The following is a 23701-nucleotide window of genomic DNA, read 5'->3' on the forward strand; positions in this document are numbered from 1 at the left end:
CAGGCTTGATGAGCAGAAGAAACTTCTTTCAAAAACATTAAAAATAGTAATGTTTCCAAACTTTTGGCCTGTACTGTATCCCCCCAAAACTGCACAACTGTAGAGTAAAACATTAATAAAAAAGTGATAATAAAAAATGCGTCTTAAAACTGACATGATTGTACAAAATCACAGTCTGGGGACTCAGAACTCAGAACAACTGCTAACATTAAGTTTAAGGTAAAAATAACTGCCATGAAATTATAGTATCTTACTCCTATGCAATAAATTGTTCTTTCACTACATCTCTTTACCTCTGTCTTTATCCTCTTCTCTTCTTTTTGGCACTGTATCTATCGCAGACTATGCTCATTTATAATGTGTCATGTAAATTCGGCCTTCCGTCACAATCAGGAAACTTTCACCGTGTCTAGAACTGGCGCGAGCTGCCAGGCCGTTTCTACGAGCTGTGTGTTAACAAAAGCAGTGCTGTCTACATTGGATGCGGCGTCGGGCACGCTACACAACAAATTACCAACAACTGATCGTGCGTGCGCTCTGTTTCTGATGCACTTCAAGCACTCGATGGGCGGGGGAAGATTGAAGAGCTTTTTTTTTTTTTTTTTTGCTTTATTTGGTAGTATATCGAATTAATGGTTTTTAAATAGTAGCCTATTATAAAAAAAGTTAAAAAAATAATAATAATTCACTCGTTCACTCATTCTGGCGCCCCTATGGATGAGTGGCGCCCTTAGCATTTGCCTATACCGCCTATGCCGCGGGCAGGCCCTGCTGGCAGCAACAGGAGTATGAGACCTGTAACTTGAGCAACAGCGGGAAGCCGCAAACTCGCTCTGAATTTTTAAAGGCGTAACAGTTGATGAAAAAGCAGAGACGATTGTAGACGAAAATGAAGAGAGATTTTATCTTAGTTTTTATTTTATGCAAAACATTTTCGTCTCGTCTTTTTTCGTCAACAATAATGCATGTTAATTTAGTCTTAGTCAGCGTTTTTGGACAGTGGTGCAGTCTTGTCATCATTTCGTCTTAGTCATGAAAAAAAAGGTTGTTGACGAACATATTTCGTCTCGTCTCGTCTGACGAAATTAACACTACAACAACTTATATACATTTTTGGGAAAAAACATTTTTAAACTAGCAAGAATAAACTTATTAATTAATACATTATATTAATTCATTAACTATCATAAAATAATGTATTGTCTATTTAGAAAACCTGCATTAAATGAAACTTAAACCCATTATAATGAATGTCATCATGAACAGTCGATCATGCTGTTCTCATTGATCGATTAGAACATTGTGTTGGTTTAAGAGGTGTCGCTCTAGATTGGTTTAAATCATATTTTGCAAACAGGATTTTTGCTGTCAAGATGGGTGAACATTACTCAAGTAATGATTTTTTGCCCTGTGGGGTTCCCCAGGGTTCTATTTTGGCTCCTTATCTGTTTTTTCTCTCTATATGCTCCGTCTTGACTCGATTTTTTAAAAAGCATGGTTTGACATTTCACTGTTATGCGGATGACACCCAGGTTTATTTGACCATCAAATGCAATTTTGTGGTTCTTGAGTCTCTTATGGCATGTTTGGCAGATGTAAAGGCTTGGCTTTGCTTACATTGCTTTCAAAAGCTAAGCCTTTTCTTTCTTTTAAAGATTTTTAAAAAAAATAAACTTTTTTTAAATTAAGGCTGGACTACTGTAACTCACTTTATTTTGGGATTAGCCAGACTGCTTTATCCCGTTTGCAGCTTGTTCAAAATGCTGCGGCTTGACTTATATGAGGTTAAAAAGAGGAAGCATATTACTCCTATTTTACACTCACTACATTGGTTGCCTTTTTGTTTTAGAGTGGATTTTAAAATTTTGCTCCTCGTTTATTAATCACTAAATGGGTTGGGCCTGTGATTTTTTGACTCAGTATCAACCCGCTAGATCCCTTCGATCTTCCAACCAGGATCTATTGTGTACGAGAACGTGCTTTCTATATTGCTGCCCCCAGGCTTTGGAATGCCTTGCCATTATCCATTAGACAAGCCACTTCTCTTAATATTTTTATGTCCAGGCTAAAGACATTTCTATTTTCTAAAGCATATGGCTAATGGGATATTTGTACGATTTTATAATTTTTCTGTTTGTTTGTTGTGTTTTTCTGTTTTTAATGACCTAATGGAAAGCACATTGGTAGACGGAAGTTGTAATTAACTGTGCTTTATGAAAAAATCGTCATTGTCATACCTGTGCCCTTCAGCAAGTAGGAAATATACAGAAATTGAATAAAGTTGTCAAACACTAAATTCTAAATGAAATAGATTAATTAAGCGACAAAATTTATTGATTTCCTTTTATGTTCTTAGATTTACAGATATCACAGCAGCTGGGATATAAGGTAATTTGGCTGCTATTACTTTAAGAGCTGCAGCTGCTGAACCTGACGTGGATCTGATGTTAGTAGTTTAATCGTGTTTTAATATTAAATGATACAGGCTACAGTGCACGCTGCTGTATTTGTGCATGCAATGAAAGAGCACATACTACGACCACAATATAAAGGCTGACAGGACAGGTCATGTTGTTTTTACTGCCATACATCTCATTCAGCAGCAGTTAACTGTTGTTCTACTGAAGCTTCCTCATCACATGTACCATTTCCAAGCTCGTTTGACTAGCACTCGCGGTGAGATGCTTAAACACTGTTAAACTGTAAAAATTAATCACCTGCGATAACAAGCTAATTTTGACAGCACTACATGAAACATAAAAGCCTGATATATCAAATAAATATATGATACTCAAGAAAAAGTACATATGCAAACTTCTTTTTCAATATTTTGCTGTATATTTTCAATATTTAGTTTTTTTTTTCTTCAATAAACTGCTCCATTTCAATAAAATAATTTTTTTTCTGACTATTAGTTCATACATCAGGATTTACAGTAGGGCTTTCAAAAATAAATTCGAATTTCGAATATTCGTCGAATTTAAAATAAAAATCCACATACGAATGCAAAAAAAGTGCATTCAAATTTTAGGTGTGCATTAAGGAAGCTGCCTTATGAGCCCCGGTACTTCAGAGTCCATGTTCCATTCCATCTCGCCCTGCGCACAGCCGTGTCTACACAACTTACAAAGGCAGACGAGCTCGACACGCAGTACCTGCAGTCTCATCATTCACCTTGTGTACGCTCACCGTCCGCGCGGTCTCAAAAAATGCCCACACGCGGATGACGAAAAGGACATAATGCAGACAGTGTGTGGACGGCTGAGGTATACTTGAACTTTATCAGTGGTGCATTATAAGGTTATGTAAGACTATCCAGTTGAAGCCACTACAAAAAAAAAATTTAAATAAAAAGAACATCAATGTGGAGAAGATCTTGTTTATGTCAAAACTGAAACCAAGCCTTTCATACAGAATGCATATTTCGCGCATTTTCTAGAGGGACACCGTTGGACTCACGTCTCGCACAAGAGAGCCGCATGTTTAGAAAGACATGTAAAATTAATGTATTTAATTTCATCTTTAAAAAATATCTCGAGACTTTATGGTGGGTTTTTTGTTCCCCATCACACTGCATCTCATGTTTTTAAATGAAAAAATGTATTCTGTCTGACTGGTTTTCCGCCCTTTTTATTTATTTAACAATGCATGCATGCATAACACGGTTTTGTTTATAGTTCTTTAAGCAACTTAAATTAATAATAATTGGTTCATAAACATTATTTTAAATATGTTGTTTTTCCACAGTCATGTATTCTAATGCTTTGAATAAACTTGCATTAGTAATATTTTGCTCGATATCTTGAGGCCTCAGAAGAAAAAAATTCGAAATTCATACTTAAGTTAAAAAATTCGAATTTAGTTTTTCAGCTTTTTTGACAGTCCTACCTTACAGGATTGATTTCAACTGATTTGCTAAAACAAATCAGATTTCTAGTAGCATGTGCGCACCTGCAATAGCCTCCTCGTATTTGAGGATGTACTCCACAAGATTGTCCACCAACTGAACACAGGCCTTCCTGGCTGGCTTATAGGATGAGTCCTCCTCTGACTTTAAAAGCTATATAAAAAAAAGGAAGAAAGAAAACGCTGCTAATTACAGCTCTACAATCCTCCAAACAAAGAGAACGGCAGATGGAAACTGATTTGATTTGAAAACACTTACATTCTGCAGGAGCTGCTCAAACCAGTCATAGCCAGTGTCCCTACAGGCAGCGACCTGCAGGACAGTAAAGAAGAAGTTCAGCTAGGAGATGATGCACTTTTTCAAAGAAAAGCCTTTTTAAGACTAGATCTTTAGGTATGGACACAAATCAGTCTTTGAGTGAAAGCTGCTTTATTCAAGGTGCAGTTATGTAATATTGACGACTAGGGTACTGCAATCCAAATTCAAAATACTGGAGAGAGTTGTTTCTCCTGCCCCACATCCTCAGGTGCAAAGCTCAAGCGGGTTGCCAGATTGAGAAAGTAGCACAATTGACAATGGAAGGCAACTCTAACACTATAAGTTGATGAGTTGATTTTTTGCTGTTGTAATATGCCTCTAGTCATAGAGTTTTTTAGTTGGATGCTGAGACTTTTTGGGTCAGGCAGAGTCTGCGATCTCTGAACTTTCCATGGCTGCAATATGCTGTGTTTTCCAGCAACTGGCAACCTAGGGTGTTGTAAAACTACTGGGTAAACAGGTAGTGGGCGGAGTCACACAGACCAAAACAAAAACAGACATTCTGACATGGAACTCACATTTCAAAGCAGAATAACTGGCTGTAGCGTCAATTTTTGGAGAAACAAGCATGTGAACCTAGCATGTTTCCTTAATATCTGCAAATGTCATATGGTATTTTTATGCTTTAGTGCACTCAAAAAAACTACATAGAGCACCTTTATTTCCTGTATGCGCCAAGGAATCATACTCAAGTTATTCTGGAAGGTCTTATGTTTTGATAGTAAAAGCAAAATGTATGAAAACACATCTTCTCAAGTGTTACCTAGCTACAACCACAATCAGCTGATTTAGAGGCAAATAATACAAATGCACACAAACACACACACACACACATACATATATATATATATATATATATATATATATATAAATGTATATAATATAAACAGTTGGACTGACCACATCAGTGATGTTGAGAATCTTCCTATTCATTGTTTCTTTGTCGTGGCTGGCTGTGGGTGTAAACCACAGCTTCTGGAATGTTTCATTCACCAGTTTCTGTAGGTAGAGAAAAACTGTTAGCACTTTTGGCACTAACTGGAAAAACCTATCACAACAGAGACTGTGGTTGTACCTTGATGCCCTCCTCGTCATTGACCCTGCGGATCATCTTCACGCACATCTCTGTGATCTTACTAAAGTTGGGCTGTTCTAAACAGATGTCTCTCAGAATCTTGATCACCCTCTTCCTCACGCTGATACCTGTGTCCTGGAGTGAAAACACATAAAATCTCTTTACACTTCACACAGATGTACAATATACAAAATAGCAGGAAATAACACAACTTGTGTATACAACTATTAGTAAGCCCCACCCCCCACAGTTACTGTTGCTCCCTCGTACAAACAAACGGAGCTGCTCACTGTCTTACAATGACAGCTGTTCTTGAACACTTTTGGACACAGAAGGACCACCATTCAAGTGGGAATTAAATATGGAGGGATTTATAAAAAATTTTAAAATAAATACGTTGGGTAACTCTATTAATTTGTAAGCAGATCACAATGCAAGTGGGAGAAGTCTCATGTTACAGTCGTCAAGATCGTGGATGCAGGATCAACACTGTTCTGTTTTGTTTGGGTTTTAGGAAATGTAATAAAATAAATTCTATTGCCTATCCTCTCAGGATACCTGGAATCAGTATACATATACACAACATGAAGACTTTAGGCTAAAATTAACATCAATGTCTACAGCAGTGGTCTCCAACTCAATTCCTGGAGGACCACAGCTCCGCAGAGTTTAGCTCCAAATCACACCTGCTTGGAAGTTTCTAATAATCCTGAAAACATTGATTAGCTGGATCAGGTGTGTTTGATTAGGGTTGGAGCTAAACTGTGCAGAGCTGTGGTCCTCCAGGAATTGAGTTGGAGACCAATGGACTTCAGGGAAAGTGATAATCTTTAATAGACCCTTTAAAGGGTCACCATTAACTTTCAGTTTTTAACTCACATTTTTGTCTTCACAAGTTCATTTTAAGTGGTCTTGCAATATGTCAAATTAGCTTTTAAAATGCTAAACATCCCCTATATTAATAAACTGTTATGAGGTCAAAGGCTGCATGCATAAAAAAAAAATCTTATGCTCACATTTATCTGATCGAAAAACAGCAATACTAATTAAAAGAATCATGTTCTGCTGTAATGCATTTTAAAATGTAATTTATTCTTATGAATTGCCAGCATAATTATTCCAGGACATTTCGCTCCTTAAACCTTGAGATAGTGATTTGAATTGCAGTCATACCAGTATCCTCTCGATGAGCATGTCATAGTACTGCTCCGTCAGCTGAGGTCGACTCAGCACAAACCGTCCCAGCAGTTCGACCGCTGCTTCCCTCACACTGGTGGAGTTATCCATCAACCTCCCATGAACACCACGCTGCATATCAGACTACATAACAGACAAACCCACCAATTAAACGGTCAGCTCTGCCAGAAGTACCAATAGTGTTGTGCTGCCAGTCTAAATACAGCTGCATCTCTTACTCTGGCCAGTATACTGGGGTCAACAGCCACCACCTCAGACAGACACTTCATGGCTTTGGTCCTGACAGCTATGGCGCTCTCCCCTAACACTCTCAGAATCTAAAAGGAAATACAAAATGAAGCATTAGTTAGGCACATTAATACCAAGTGGAAACTGATTATGAGTACATTTCAGACCAATCTTCTCACCTGTGTCAGGTAGATGTCAAAGCTCTGAGAGAAGGGTCTGGTGGAGGCCAAGTAGCGTACGATAAGGCAGGCGTCCTCATAGTCCACAGTGTCTGAATTCATCCTGCCAAAAGATTCATTTAATAGCACAATATAACCATTATAAGAGTCTTGACTGAGGCTGAGGATGTTACATCATTAAAGCAGAGATATTTGTGTGGTAATACCTGAGAGTAACAAATTGATTGGGAGTTGATTTAATGACGATGTGGAGGAATTTCTTGCGAGTTTCTGCACGTTGCATGATGTCCCCGGTGGCCTGGATTTCTTTGGCGTGCTGCGTGCCCTCAGAGTCATCCTCCTTTTGATTCTGATTCCTCATGGCCTTCTCAGCCTCCGTAGTGCAGTCTCTGAACCACTGAGCGATGTAAAATTTGCGTGCAAACTAGAATACAAAATCAGATTGAGGAATTTTGACATGATGGTTTAAGAGCGGAAAAAAGGGCAAATTAGTTGATAATTAATAATTAAATGACATATCATATAGTATCAAAGAGAAGCCAGCTTGTAATTTAAATGATACTATTCTCTGCAGTTAAACGGATATTATTTTAAAAGTGTCATTAAAGTTATAAAATAACACAACGGAAATGTGAAAAATTCTAAAGGTACATTTAAAGTACCTATATATAATTTAAAGGATTCTCTCCACCAACTTTTACTAATAATTTTAACTATAAACCTTTAGTGCAAAAGGTTTTTAGGATAATGAGAAACAAACTGAGTCTTGCATGTCTAAACATTTGACTGGCACGGTTATTTCCAGGTGTTACATTAACCACAGGCAATCTTACATGCACTTCAGATTTTGACACTTGATCATAGAAAAACTCAGCAGCTGACCCCAACTCTACATAAAGGTCACAGGACATGAAGAGCATCTGAGCTGGACTCACTGTGAGGGCAGGGTCTGTTTCTGCATTTTCATCCATATAATCCAATAAGGCTTTCTGTAGCCGCTGTGTCTCATCTCCCTCTGAGCTCTAAACACACATAGAAAAAGCATTGGGTAAAAAACACATTTCAAACTGAGTGTTTATAAGATGTAGTCAATGTGTATATGTAGATACATATGCATGTACCTCTCTGATGATGCGGTCGATGGCTTTCTGGTTCATCCTGCTGGTGACGGCATCTTTCCTCAATCTGGCTGCTACAGTACCCAGATAGTCCAGTGATGCTACTCGCAGTGCCATCTCTGTCTGCTTGTTACTGAATTGGTGCACCTGAGGACAGAGTATGAAGAGCCAAGGGTCATTCAAGAAGAAAGAACCAGACTGTGTGTTTCACTGCAATCACTTATAGTATTCTCTTTTATTATCCAAACTGCGTTTTTATTATTCATCTTATTACAATATTAGAAACCCTACAACTATTATTATATATCAGGGGTTCTTAACTGTATTTTGTCAGCTTGAACCCGTTTCACCTAATTCATAAAACATTAGAAATAATACATGTAATTTATTACATATTTGAATCATTTTAATTTTACAAATGTTGGTATAACTATTTTACAGTGTTACAGTGTAACTATACAAACAATAACGGAGTAATATTAATTAACATACTATAGGCTTGGGATTTGGTTTAGAGTTGCTCACAATTATAAGTAAATGACTTATTACTGTAGTAAGTACGAATAAAATGCAACAAAAACAATATATTTTTAAGAACATATGGGTAGCTTTGTACGAAAATATATAAAAATAACACAGTAATAGAAATAAAATATATACATTATATTTATAAATCATGTTTAAATTATATATAATTTGTGAAATAAAAATATACATTATTATATTTATAATTATATAATTTATATTTGTTAATTTCAGAATTAAATTAATTTTGAAAATGTATTTTATCTAATTTATTTAACACAAATTGCCTAAATCTCTATCATAAATATGCATGTGTTTTTATGTTTAGCACGGTCAGGGAAGTTAATGCTCTGCTGCAGATTGGCTTGTTCATACCAGTAATCTTCCCAGCAGGCTTAGCAGTAATTCTGAAGCAGGCCACTCGGGTTTGTTGACCGTAGACAGTAGATCCTGCACAAAATTCTCAAACAGCGGCCTGTAGTCTTCCTCACCCTGTTTACTGCCACACCTGAGACGTATTTACAATACAGAACACACACACTGAGTACTGCACACACACACACACACTTCATAAAGAAAAAAAAAAGGAAAACAGGAGGGATGTTCTGACTTCTTGAGGAAGACCGAGAGGAAGTTCTGAGCTGTCCGTCTAGCCGTTTCATATGAGTTGGTGATGAACACATCGTCGTCAACCTGAAAAACAGTTTAATCCACATTGTTTAAATAGCCTGCAATCAACAGCAGACTTCACGGCAATAGTACAGTTGTGAGACTATCTCATGTAGTGTTGTGTGTGCATCTAGTACCTTTTTGTGATCGTCTTCAGAGTCTTTCTCAGAGGGCAGATGGACCACGCACTGAATTAGCTGCAGCACCAGAGCACTAACCATCTGAATGAATATGGGCTCACCCTCGGCATCACTACTGTTCAACCTAAACACACAGACAGAATCGACGTGCAGGAAACACTTGTGTTTATCAATAGTTTACAGATCATTAGTTTAAGCAGAACTGCCATCTGAATTTAGGAGGTCATATCAATACCTGAAGTTCCTGAGGCTGCGTTTGCTTGTGGGCAGTCTGGCCAAAGAGGTGAAGATCTCCTCCAGAATTAACTGTCTGTGCTTCTCGTAACGAGAGAACACCTGAAACAAAGAGAGAAGTGAAATGCCTTTATCAGTGTCATGATTTGACAGTTTAATTCATAAAAAAAGAGAAGAAAACAAAAGCAGAGTTCCAGATTTTAATCCAAAATAAGCATTTAAGGATAAAAATCACAATAGGTCATTTTGGAAAAATTTAAGATTAATTTATAATCTGTTATAATTTAATTTTACTAATTAATAATTTGATTATATTAATAGAATTATAATAACTTATTTCATAATCAATTACATCTTGTAATTATTTTCATAAATTTTGGCATAAAATAAGAAATAAAAGAAAAAAGAAAGACATTCCTGACAGAAGGAAGGGTGAAAATAGCTAAAAGTTTTGCTATTTAATTTTGAAAATTTTATCACATTTATAGGATTATATATTTTATACTTAGAAATCTCACAGTAATTATTTCATATGATATCATGCAAAATAGTTTAAAGAATAGTGAGATGTAATTTTATCAATGATGAAAAATGCTTTCAGTGCATGATAAACCAAAAGCACAAGGTTGTGCATCTAATCTAAGAAAACATACCGCTGTCACCAGCTTTATGGCACACAGCTGCAGCTCACTGACATTCTCCACAAAGAAAGGAGTAATGCCCATTGAAGAGACCTGCAGAAGAACAAAAACACAGCGCGATACAACATACAATAATTGTAAATAAACTATAGAGCATACAAAAATATGCTGCATCAATCAGTTCCTACCTGCAATATTGTTGTATCGGTCAACAGCTGAATTTCCAGCAGCTCTGAGATGTTGCTGACGACTTCACACACTTTGTTATAGAGCATGATGATGACTCTCTGCTTGGCGGTGGAGCACTTGGCTCGCTTTGCTTTGGAGCTCAGCATGGAACCTGAAACCACACATGGTTCATACCACATCAAGATGTTAGAAAGTAGTTCATTTACATTTACAAACAGTGACATTTTATGTTATTTAATGTACTGCTAATTTTATAAACTATGTAATTATAATAATCTATGAAAACATTTAAAATTGCTCAAGATTTTAAATATAAATACCAGAATACTGCACTTGGCTGATCTATTGCATTTTTATTTGTGATTATTTTTTATCAAGATGTCAGACAATTAATGCAACATACTTGTTTTCCATATTCCCTTTTTTTTCTTACATGAAGGGTACATCTTTTTTTTTTTTGTCATACATTTGTCAAAAAATCATTCAGGCATTAAAAATACAGTTAAAAGTTCTAAAGCCAAATCTTTGTGTGATTATTTTATGTTTTTGTACCATTTAGACACATCAGACTTTGTGTGAACAAGCCTTCAGCAGAAATTAAGTGATTCAAAAAAGGCCGAAAACTGGCAGTAATTTTCTTTTCTTCCATTTTTATTTGTGATGTCAAAAAATGTATTCAAAATAATTTTCTACACTGTTTTTTTTCTTCTTAAAATTGTCAAACAATTAATTTAGACATTACATATAGTGAATAATTTTAAATAAATCAGACTTGGTGTGAACTGCCCTTCAGCACAAGTGAAGCGTCTCACCTCCTTTATGGTCAATTCTGTAGACCGGATCATACTGTGGGTAAAGAGTATTCTGCAGGTGGAACTTAGTGTACTGCAGAACTCTCTCGATCACATCTTCAATGTACACGGCTTTGGGCATGTGTGATGATGTAATGATGTTCAGTGCTGTCAGACACGCATCTGCTGATTTGGTTACACGCTCCATGATGAGATCCCGCCAGAGACGCTCCTCGTCCTCTCCATCATTCTCCTGATGAAGACCAGAGAGAGAAGACTGAGGGAAAGAACTGAACTACAAGTAAAGGCATCATTTGTGAAAGTGTCACTTGGAAAGACCAACATGATTAAGTGATTGTTACATGGTTCATATGTGTAGAAAGACTGGATCCATCCATAATGTTCTTCTCCAGAATATTCAACAGTTTCACCAGTTTATCAGAAGGAATCTGGGCATAAGAGGGGAAAAATCAACAACAACAGAATAAGGTATATAGCCAGGGTGGATGTTACTAATAACAGGATGTTTTTTTTTTTTTTTTTGCTCTCTGAGAATTCAGTGCGCTATACAAATGTACTCTATACAGACCATTTATATTACAAAAGATTTCTATATCAAATAAATGCTTAATGCATTTTTTTCAAAAACAATAAAAAAAATCACTAATTGTGTATGTAATGCAACTAAAGTGCACTTAAACTTTTTCAGATTTTAGGAGTGCACGATCATACAGATGCTCTTTATAGATGTACTATCATATAGATTTCATGGGGCTTTTACCAATTGCATAAAAAGAGTAGTATACAATAATGGGTCTCTTACCCTGCAGGTGATGCCCATGGCTTTTATCTTAGCAGATTCACTACCCAATTCATTTAGCTGCTGTTTCCCTAACAACAGCTCCTGAGGGATCTCATCATCATCTAAGAACAAAGGTCAACATAAAATAGTCAAAAACCGAAAGAGGCGGTACATAAAGTCATGCATATGCCAAAATCTAAAAAGCTACTAATATCTACTATTTAGCAAAAATAGCTGATTAAAGAATAATATCATATTTGTCAGAAAGTGTGATGCATTAGATCAAACAGACACTTTTATCACTAACAGCACCCTAAAACTAATAAAAACAAGTATTGGATTTAGTGAGCAAATATCACATAGGGTGGTAAAATCTACAAAAAAGGGGATATTTTGCCCAACCCTGACCATTAAAGTCCACATCCTCAAGATTCTCCAAGATGTTGTCAATACTCAACGAGAACCTCTTAAAAGTGGAAGAGTCCATCATTTCTGTGGAAAAATACAAGGATTTCATGAGCATCATTGTGATGGGGAAAATGCTGCAAAGGTGAGAAGTTTGAGAAAAAGGTGAAAGGGTTTACCTTCAGGTGTTAACTTGGGCTCATACGCTTTCCTCCTCTTCTGCTTCTCCTTTATCTTTAAACGTCTTGCAACTGAAAGAAAAAAATTCATCTAACTCAACCACTAATATACCATTTTAACAAATTTCAAACAAATCTCAAATATGACAACACTATAGCTACTCTAAGTTTAAGCAGATCTTTGATATCATAATTAAATGCTCAAAGGGATAGTTCACCCAAAAAGGAAAATTATGTAAACATTACATAATCTACAGTCCTTTTCCGATCTTTACAATTTAGATACCTAGACTTTTAATGGAGGGATAGAAAGTCTTATGGGTTTGCAATGACATGAGAGTAAGTAAATGATGATAGAATTTTCATTTCATGGACACAATAGCTTGTAGCTAACCATCGCTAAGGCTGGGTGGAGGTGAATCTTGGTCAGAGTCGTCATATCGGCTGCCTGAGCCTCTGCGTGCGTCGTAGCCTTCTCTTCGATGCTCTCCTGAACTCCTCCGGTCACGATCCTCAAACTCCCACGTTCTATCACGATCCTTCTTCTGACGTTTACGAGATGCTGGGGCAGAAAACAGAGACCATAAATGTAAATAAAGTTAAGTAAATAATACAAAGATTATTGAAGAACATTTATACACAATACGGTTTCATCTTTCCTACATCAATTTCACACTTAATTCAATGTTACTTGCAGTTACTTTGTAAATACTAGCAAATTTTGCCAGCAATTTGTGTGTAAAAACTCGGGGCAAAGAGGCATTAGTTTGGTTCTTTTATTGTTTTTTTAATGGATATATTAGACAGTTAAGGGAAATAAGTCAACAAGTGTCCAGCATGCACATGAACTTACTACTGTTTAAAAAGCACCCCAGGATGTGCCTTGTGAATTTAGTTAAGACATGTCCAGTTAGGTTAGGATTTCTTAATGAAAAACCTGATTAATATTGCATTTGATTGACTGATTTGGTGTTCCTCTGTGTGTGGAAGCAGACCGTTATCATTACAGTGGTGCTACTCACAGAAGTCCTCGTCCTCAGAGCTGTCCTCTGCATATTTAGGCCTCTCATTGACAGTGCTGCGTTTGCGTTTGTTCATCTTTACCCGCTCACACAGAGGCATGGTGGACTCGATCTCTGCCAGCAGCTCAGGAGGAAGATCCTTCAGCACTGACGGGTCTATTCCACCTGTGCACAGAGACTTATGTTCAACTTGCATTGCCTACAGCAGGGATTTTCAAACTGTGGGTCGTGACCCACTTGTGGGTCACAGAATGGAACAAGGTGGGTCGCACAAAGTCACTTGACTGCAGCTAAATTTGCGTTTCAATGACACACACACACACACACACACTCACACGGTTCAGTCTAGGGCTGCACGAATGTGACGAGTGGGGCGGGGCCAAGAGCCGTGGGAACAGAGTGAGGCCGGTGGAGTGATTTGGAAATGAGCGACACTCACCGGTCTCGAGAACAACGGAGGAGATCGGAAGGATACAAGAGAGGAGGAACCAGGCCTGGGTTTTATTTTGTGTTTGGTTTTTGTTTGTGCGCGGAAGTCGTCCGTGAGGGGCTGTGCTGCTGTTTTGTGTTTATTTGGTTATTAAAACTTTGTTTGATTAGCCACCGGTTCCCGCCTCCTTCCCGAAGGAGTCTGCCATCGAGGATGCTCGAGGTGGTGGGCTGTCACAACGATATAGCCCACCAACATTAATAACGAACTGCAATATCCTTAGTGTGATTTTCAAATTGCAATTAAGTCTGCGTGCGTTGCATGTTCTGAAGCGCGTGCTCGCACGAGTTGTAATAACAGTGAAGGTCTCAGAACAATTTCATTAAAAGGTTCAATCGGTCCGCATTATTAAAAGAGAAAAAACTTGTTCACTTCAATACAATATATTCTGCATGAGATTGCATACACCAGTGAAGGAGTGGATGCCAAGTTGCCATATCCTTCATACTGATATTAATTATATTATTACATGATTTCTTGTTTGACTATTAATCAAGTTATGGCAAGAGTGAAATGTGTAACCTTATGTGCGCTTATGAGATATTAAAGAATCCTGTTCTACCCTGTATTTCTTTTCCTCAAGATTAATGTCCACATATTATGTGTGTGTATCCAATCGTAATGATAAGACACTCGCCAGTGCTAGAAAGCCTTGAATTTTAGATAAGTTCTCTGTGTATGTGTGTTAGTATCTGTCTGTACAAGGAGAAGCTCAGACAGTCCCAGGACAAACGATCAACTGCCAGTGTCCAGCGTATCACATATACGTCTTTGGAGAGTTTATCTAGGTTTTGGAACCAATCAGAATTTTGTTGACTTATGTATTGACGCAATTAGTATCCTCTGTCAGGGTATAACTGTGGTTGATTTTGAGTTGTACGGCGCGCGGCCTACGAACTCCGTCGAGAGTATTGAAGCTGACTTCTGCTGATGAAATTGCAAACTATTTTCTTCAGTAAAATTATTATTATTAATTGAACTCATCTCTGACTCCTGGTCTTCATTGCGACAGATCTGGTCCTTGGGTTTTAACTGTAAATTCCCCTACACCAGAAAATTCAAATGTTTTATGAAAACGGTTTCAGGTAGGCCATGTTCATTCATTTCTATCGTCCGTTTGAACTCTGCAATGTTTTACACATGTGAGCAGGGCACAAACGCAGGGTTAATTGTAACACTACAAGATTTAAAAATTTCCACATAACAAAATGTACAAAAGTACACAATATTTCCTGGACGTATCATATCGGTTTAGAGAAAAATTTGCCAAAGTTCAAAAATCTTTTGAAGATATTGCTGAACATTTATTTAACCATTGCAAAAATACATTTCTGCCTGAATTAAATGTCATCCAGTTTTCTTTTTGTTTGTTTATTTAAAATGAGACACATCTGTTTTTTTTTACCTATTTCACAATTATTTTAGTCTCCAAACTGTTTTAGATATTTCTGCATTGCTTCTTATGCTTTTCTAAAAAAAGTGTTGGATTGTGCTCTGTTCTCGCCGACACACACGGAAGGATCATGAATGCATTTTCTGCAACAAAACACAGCAGCGCAGATTACAGTTCACTGGAGTGAGCCTGTTTCACGTTTTTATGGACACTACATATTTTAACGTCTGTAAACAAAATTTAAACTTAAATATTAGTAGTGAAATTTTTCAGGTGTACTCTAAAATAAAATGGTTATTTTTCTTAAAAATGTATTTCTGTCATCAAACTTTTAAGTAAGATTAGGCTTAAAGTAATGTCAAGTTCAACCGTTTTTTTTTTTTTTTTTCTCAAATATTTTGGTGGGTCGTGAAAGATTACTCGTCTAGGTGGGTCGTGGAATGGAAAAGTTTGGGAACCACTGGTCTACAGCACACACAAGGTTTGAAATCCTCTCCTTTATATTATCAACTGTAATTGGGACTCAACAAACATCTCACAATTATCTTAACAAGCTTAAATAAATTGAATGTCAAAAGTATACATACTTCAGAATACAAGCAGAATTAATAATTAAATTAAAACCCAATTTAAGTAGCGGAAACATGCAACATTTCATAACTTTACACTAATATCAGTAACCAATGTGAAGAAATATTGAGCATGCCTATTACAATAATTACAGTACCGTATTTTTCGGACTATAAGTCGCACCTGAGTATAAGTCGCACCAGTCCAAAAATACGTAATGACGAGGAAAAAAACATATATAAGTCGCACTGGACTATAAGTCGCATTTATATAGAACCAAGAGAAAACATTACCGTCTACAGCCGCGAGAGGGCGCTCTATGTCTTCAGTGTAGACTACAGTAGAGCTTCGATTCTCTGCCCGAGAATCTATATATAACTGCGCAGCTCCCCCGTAGCCTAAATGATCTAGCACAGCAGCACCTGCGGTAAAAAAAAAAAATAAATCTGGCGCCGCCCCTGGTTGTAACGGCCCACATATTAAAAATGGTCGGGTTTAAATCGGGCTCGGGCTCATAATTACAGTGAATGTGTCGGGCCCGGCCGGGCTCGGACACAACGTGCTCGGGCAGGGTCGGGCTTGATTTGCTGGGCCCGATCTAAGCTCTAGACTACAGGAGCACTGAGCAGAATAGAGCGCCCTCTCGCGGCTGTAGATGGTAATGTTTCTCTTGTTTTATGTCAAATTAATTTTGATAAATAAGTCGCACCTGACTAAAAGTCGCAGGACCAGCCAAACTATGAAAAAAGTGCGACTTATAGTCCGGGAAATTAGGTAACATCCAAAAATAGCAGAAACACTGTTTTTGTTAAGTTGGTCTGCATATCTTGATAGTTTTACCCCCCCCCCCCCAAAAAAAAATGGACAATTTCAAAGGGACATAGGTTTTTTGCTGGTAACAATAGCTTCATGAATGTCTTCCGTTTTTAATTTAGCTGTTTTTTTTGTTTGTTACATTTAACTACTCTTGCATTCTTTCAGTTATTCAATATTTACTTAACTGATATTGCTGTCAGACACCTGAAAACAATTTTCAGGGATAAATAAAAAAATTCTTTATAGAGAGATGTTGAATAAATTAGTATGTTCACAATTTACTGTGGAAAATTAGTTTGGCATTATAGTGTGAAGACCATTGGCATTTTTTATAAACAAACTTAAAAATCAATGCTTAGGCTATGTGAAAAAAATAAAATAAAATACAAATATTGGAAGAAAAAATCTACATAAATGTTAGAAATGATACCTTGGAATCTAACTGAAATAAAATAAGAGAAAGTTAAATGACTAAAATAACGGAATTAAAAAAAAAATGTTATATAGAAATATTTACAAAAAAACAAAAGATGACAACTAGGGCTGTGACGGATGCCGTGACAACCGCGTCACCGCGGTGGTCGGTTGCTACCGCGGTTGTCTACTGCCACCGGCAGTAGTGCACGTGACGTCACAAACATAATACAAAGTTTTGTATATAAGTGTAATAACTGTAATAGTTGCAAATTCTAAGTCTATGGTAATTAACAAATTGCCTCAAACACAGCGTTTCCTTTAGATTGGCAGATTTGAGCGCGGGAAAATACAGTTTATACATTCAGCAAATTAATTTAGTGTTGGGCGATGGATCTTGTTGGGAAAGCAAATACCACATCGCCGATCTGGAGTCATCTGCATTCATGTCACCCATCAGCGTTTGCACAAGTTCTCGTGATCGCAAACGCTGGCTGGTAAGGTTTGGTGAGGCTTTCTCCAAACTGGCCAAATACAAACGAGACCGCGATAAATAAAAGATGGTAACAAGAAATATGGCAACGATTCCTATTTCAAAGAGAGCGCGTGCAGATGAGGAGTTACTGAGCTTGCTTGGTGGCGGAAAACACAACCGCGTTGCGACAGGTTTAGTCTGTCTAGTATCTATACAGGACATTTGAACTCTGTGTCAGTAGCCTACATCACAGACCGGACGGGGATTTATCATGTCATGTTGTGCTACATCCAGTGTAGCATCACTGATTATAATGAGTATTTTGTTGCGCTGCATTGCTCGCGTCCGTTAGACAGGGTGTATTTAACTTTCTTATTTAGGCTACTTTCTTGTAGCCTAAATAAACATTATTTCTTTGATATTTATTTTAGTGTTTTGCAGGCGGCGTTCACTGACAGAAGTGCTCAAATAAACACGAACTGACGAGTTAAATAGGATGTGTTAGATGAGTGAGACAGTGCTGGGCTGATTTCTAGACGTGCATACATATAAATATATCCTGTATATAATATATATAAAATATATTACATGCATGCACAGTTTAAGTCAGCTTTAATCACCTTTTTTGGTAATTCCATGAATTAACTGACCACGACACTGCTTGCATATAGTTTATTTCGCAGTTTGATATGAAAGGATATGCACAAAGGAAGCACGCACCGCCTTTGAGCACAGGACCATCCGCGCTCGCTTAACTTGCACCTGATAATAAAGTGAAGTGGAGCGCGTGTCTGAAACGTTTCCTGTTCAGTCATTCTGCGAGTCTGCAACTGAATAAATTCACTTCTTGTCATGAGAAAAAGTGACAGAAGCAGCAGTTGTGAGTGGGTGGCCATCCCCGCCCCTACGTAAAATAATTTGAATACGTTAATAATTTGAAAATTATCGCCTTGGTTAATGAGCAAATTTTGACACTAATATATATATATATATATATATATATATATATATATATATATATATATATATAATTTTATTTTATTTTTTTTCAAACACTGCGCCACCGGCGGTTGTTGGTCCATGACTACCGCGGTGGTAAAAATCAGCCACCGTCACAGCCCTAATGACAACAATGACAAAAGCACATAAAATAAAAAAATACAAATATATATATATACACATTTAAACGAAAAGCAGAATTATAAACAGAAGCTCATTCAAAATATGAATAAATACTGTAATGGTAAATAATACTAAAATAAACTTATGACAATCAACAACCGTTTAAAAATAAATGTAACCAAATAACAAACCAGCTTTTACTAACTATTTAACATTACTTTTATAAGAAATAAATACAAGCATTTAATTAACAGTACAGTTATCACTGTACAATTACTATGTATTCTATAATTATAACCTATCACACAACAAATCTGGCAATACACATGAGACAATATTTCACAACGTATTTCAAACAAAACATTAAAAAAAACCTGGTAGCAGTTCAACTCTTACCAGCTGGAAAAGTCAAGAAACATTTTGCAACTACCCTTTTACGAGCAGCCAAGTAATACATCTCCCTGTCTGGCAGTTCATTCAATTCAAAATGAAAAAAAAACTGTTCTCAGAGTGGGAAACGGTTCTTCAGAATGGAAAGAGCAAAGATAAAAGGAGTTCCCCTACCTTTCCCAGATCTCCCAGAGGAGAGCCTGTTTTTGCCAGACTTGGAGCCGCGCGAGTCTCTCTCCCTCGTGAGCCTCTGCACCTCATCGATGGAGAGTTTCTGCAGGACGACCACAGGCTTGACAGTCTTCTTCACATCCACCTCTGGTTCCAGTCTCTCCAGCCGCACACACGGCTGCTTCCAGCCTTCTGGAATATCTCCTGCTCCGAGATCTTTAATGATTTTGGGAATGGTGAAGTTTTTATCACCGTTGTTTTCACCTAGCATGTACGGAGGAAGCTCTACTGGTTTACTCCCTGACTGAGCTACACCCTCGGGTCTGTGCTTCTGCCGCGGGGTATCGGGCTGATGCCGGTGTTCTGGGACATGGTCATGCTTGTGTTTGAGGGCCTTCGGAGTGACCCCTTCCTGCGGCTCCTGAGGCCAGCGCTGAGCCTCGCTAGCAGGGATGGGCATGCCCATGAGGGCGTCCTCCACTCTGCCTGCTTGCTCCAAGCTCACTTGCAGGCCTGGGCGGCTGGCATTGGTGCCAGCGGCGCAGGCCTCCTGAGGGGCGAGCCTGTGCCCTGCATTAGCCCCTCCTCCTCCACCTGGAGCCCCAGAGCCTGAACCAGCTGTGCCAGCTGCGCCAGGCTCCTGCGGGTGAGAGTCCTGTTTGCGCTTCTTTAAAGGCTTATCTAGAGAGAGAAAGAGATCGCATTCATAATTTGTATCAGGAAAATTGAGGGAGGGTTTTTATTAATGAAAATAAAGGCTTAATTTTCTTTAAATAAAAAAACAATTTCTTCTTTCTTTCTTTTGCTTATGCAATTAAATATGATTTAGATATATAACTACCATTTAGATACATTTTTGGCATTTTTGCCTTCATAGGACAGTTAAAGGTACAGGTTGTAGGACCTGCCACGAGAGGGCGCACTATCAAAACTATAACAATCGCATGGTTTGATGAAACTAAGAAGGAGCGTGGAATTATGGGATTTGTTGTCTTCTAATCAACAGCTGAAGGCCATCAATCAGATGGAAAGATAAATCATGGATTTAACGCGAGTTCAACAATTTGCGCGAGTAGATTACATACAAAGTCAATGCAAAGACGCGATCAGACACGTCCTTGCGCGGGTCTAGAGACGCGATGCCCCGCGTTTGGCGTGTATGCCCCATAATACTAATCTTGTTGATCGTTATAATAGCATACGTTTTCTGTAAAGATACTAATCAAAACAACTAACCTGTCGAGTAAAACACAAGCGAGATCGGCATCTCTTTCTAGTTGAAGTTTGTCGCGAAGCTATGTGGTTTCTACGTCAGTAAAGGCGGTAACAAAGGGTAACTTACATCATTGACAGGCGATTGCACTGCCCCGTGTCACTGTTTAGAATGGGAATTTTCTCATGATTTAAAAAGTAGTTGAAAACATTAGAGATATTGTTAGTAATCAACTGGACAAAATATATAACACTAGCCTAGTGGTTTTTGGATATTTTACTGCAAATATCTTACAAATTGTACCTTTAAGAAAAAGTAAAGTGGGAGAGAGAGAGGTAGTTTCTATATCAGTGAACATATCCATTTTGGAGACAATGTGCTTAGTGACATCCTGCATCATACCTTTATCCTGCACCTCTTTCGCGCCACGTTCTGTCTCCATGGCCGCTTCACTTTCCATCCTTTCTATTGCAGCAAGAGCCTCAACAAGCTCTCCTTCTGGGTCTGAACCGGGGTACATTCCCCCAAGCTCCACCTCTGCTGGCCTGGCCTGTGACTGTCTCAGGATCAGCTTAGTGGGGTCTTTTGTTGGCGAGCCCACAATATCATACACCGCAGCCTTATCGGCCGGGTCCCGCTCTCCCTCGTTGGGCTTCAGACCGCGCTGCTTGTCGGGGGAGCCCAGATGCATTTCTTGAGCCCCGTCACAAGGAGGAGTGTAAGGTGGAGATGACTGCAGTATGTGAGACGTGAAACCCGCCCTCATCTGATCCTAATGGTTTTCAGAGAAATCAGAACAGCTTCTTAAAAGAAAAGCGGTTGACCAAAATGTACATTATTGATTTGATGGCCAATGCCAATATTCTATATATATATATATATATATATATATATATATATATATATTTATATATGTGTGTGTGTGTGTGTGTGTGTGTAATGTTTTTTTTTTTTTTATAAATCAATCTAAAATATAAAAGGATAGTAAAATACATGCATAGCAACTGTTGAAATTAAATGTATATTTATTTGACATCACATTTACAAAATTAGAAAATCATTTAAAAATTTATATTGAAAATTAAAAAGATTTGATGGCAAATTTGTGATTCTGTAATCCTATATAATTATAACCAACAGTGACATGGATTTTTTTTTATATATATTTGCGATATAAAGTTAATATATTATAGTAAAAATGCATAGCACCTGCTAAAAATAAATATATATTTATATCCTCATTAAAACATTATATTTTTGTATTACATTTTGTTTAAAAGAATAGGAGATCTATGCATACATGTGCTGGCATTCTCGGCGTTGTCAGAATTAAAGTCCCAATATTCTGACACATCAGCAAAACAGAAAAACTGGCGACTGTTGGTAGACTATTAATGTAGAACAAACTTTTAAATACCTTATTCTCATGAACATTTCTCATGCCTCCTGGAATCATCGGGCTTGCTACTGAACCTGTAAAAAACACAAAGTTTAAATAAGCCAGAGAACCGACTATGGAAGAGATTCTCTATAGATCTGTCATGCAGACCTTGCTGTAGGTGCTGGTGTTGACTGTAGGCTGGAGGGTGTGGGTACTGTCTGTAGCCAGTAGCAGGGCTCTGTGGGGCATAAGGGCTGGGCACCGGGCTGCTCTGCTGAGGCAGAAACCGTCCACCAGAACCAGACTGTCCCGGCACAAAGCGCCTATCACAAGGAACATGAAGGGACATGGTCAACAGAGAGATTTTAATAAATCTACTTGCCAACACTGATATGTAAAAAAAAAATTAACATCAAAATATTTAACAATTCTTTTTATAATTCTTTTAAGGAATAAACATTTTAAATTCAAAAACAGAAAATTGTTATTTTAAACTGCACTGTGTTTTTAATTAAAAAGCAGCCATGGTTAATTAGGGCTGCAACAAATTATTATTTTGATCATTGATTAATCGATTGAATGCATAAAGTGTTATATAAATATATTAAATACATAAATTGTAATTGCAAATTAAATTGTAATTTTGTCTGAAATCTAATAGTAAAAATAATTACCATTAATCATAATTAATATAAATTCTAAAACAATTCCAATGAATTATAAAGTTATTTCTAAATAAAATTTAAATGAGAGATGTTACTATTGTAATATTTAAATGTAAAATGTTACACCAACAAGCTGTTATTTTATCTGAAAGCTACACAAAGCCCTTCATGTTTCTCTTTACAAGCTTGGAAACGAGGTTGGAGCAAGTTGTGTTTCCAAATGGATGTTATAAGAGATCCAAAAGCAGATGAGTAAAGAAGTATTTAGTGTGAGATGAGCCTTACTAAGGTACTGAAAACACCAGATTATGAGCTGCTCACATGTAAAAGTGTAAAGTTAGCATAAATTAATCAAATCAAATTTCCATAAGCAGTATCTATAAATGTTAAGCAGCAAAAGTTGTTCTGCGCGTCTCTGTGTGAATGTATGAATGGCAGAGACGTGCGTGTTTGTTTACTACATAGACTGAAGAGCGTGACGCTTGCAGTAATTTCAGCATCTGCCAATGTCAATGAGGACATAAATACATAAACAACATCACCAGAACTGTTCTGAGTCACTTCACAAGCATTTTACCATTTCATTTGAAGAAAACCAGTGTCAATTTAAAGGTATTCATGGCAACTCGTCAAAACAACCCTCTACATTGCGAGTAAATCACTCGCATATGAGACTAAATTTTACTCTGGGCGACTAAATTATGTCTATTGTTAGCCATTGGCTAATAAATTTTTTGATTTTACTCGCCAGTGTGTGTGTTCAAGGCTATTATAAGATTAGCACATTTTCACTCACTGAACACTGACTGAGCGCTTTAGAGTTCTCTCTCCATCAAGCGACCTGTATTTTTCAGTTCATCTCAATGGACGCACAGCGAACCTGTATTTGATGAACTGTAAACTCTGTGTGAAGGCGCACGACTCACTGTTGCTTTACTGATAGCGCTGTTTCTCACACATGCAAAGAGAGAGAGAGTGAGAG

At 37.4% G+C, this 23701-nt stretch overlaps 1 protein-coding gene across 2 annotated transcripts in view; it reads right to left on the reverse strand.

Annotated features, from left to right (window-relative positions):
* Positions 1–23701, reverse strand: part of nipbla (NIPBL cohesin loading factor a) — a 56864-nt gene that overhangs the window by 15116 nt on the left and 18047 nt on the right. For both annotated transcript variants that reach the window (XM_059549484.1, XM_059549485.1), the window contains exons 6-32: positions 22223–22377; positions 22091–22146; positions 21076–21445; positions 19464–20141; positions 13620–13784; positions 12992–13159; positions 12598–12669; positions 12422–12505; positions 12035–12135; positions 11574–11660; positions 11233–11464; positions 10420–10571; positions 10244–10324; positions 9592–9692; positions 9354–9480; positions 9158–9240; positions 8923–9055; positions 8026–8169; positions 7840–7926; positions 7111–7328; positions 6905–7007; positions 6716–6814; positions 6474–6620; positions 5301–5435; positions 5126–5224; positions 4166–4219; positions 3952–4060 (exon numbers count right to left, since the gene is read on the reverse strand). In XM_059549484.1, coding sequence (XP_059405467.1) covers positions 3952–4060; positions 4166–4219; positions 5126–5224; positions 5301–5435; positions 6474–6620; positions 6716–6814; positions 6905–7007; positions 7111–7328; positions 7840–7926; positions 8026–8169; positions 8923–9055; positions 9158–9240; positions 9354–9480; positions 9592–9692; positions 10244–10324; positions 10420–10571; positions 11233–11464; positions 11574–11660; positions 12035–12135; positions 12422–12505; positions 12598–12669; positions 12992–13159; positions 13620–13784; positions 19464–20141; positions 21076–21445; positions 22091–22146; positions 22223–22377 — 4040 coding nt within the window. The remainder of the gene's footprint in view (positions 1–3951; positions 4061–4165; positions 4220–5125; positions 5225–5300; positions 5436–6473; positions 6621–6715; positions 6815–6904; positions 7008–7110; positions 7329–7839; positions 7927–8025; positions 8170–8922; positions 9056–9157; positions 9241–9353; positions 9481–9591; positions 9693–10243; positions 10325–10419; positions 10572–11232; positions 11465–11573; positions 11661–12034; positions 12136–12421; positions 12506–12597; positions 12670–12991; positions 13160–13619; positions 13785–19463; positions 20142–21075; positions 21446–22090; positions 22147–22222; positions 22378–23701) is intronic.

The sequence above is a fragment of the Carassius carassius genome, chromosome 5, assembly GCF_963082965.1.
Source record: "Carassius carassius chromosome 5, fCarCar2.1, whole genome shotgun sequence".
NCBI lineage: Eukaryota > Metazoa > Chordata > Actinopteri > Cypriniformes > Cyprinidae > Carassius > Carassius carassius.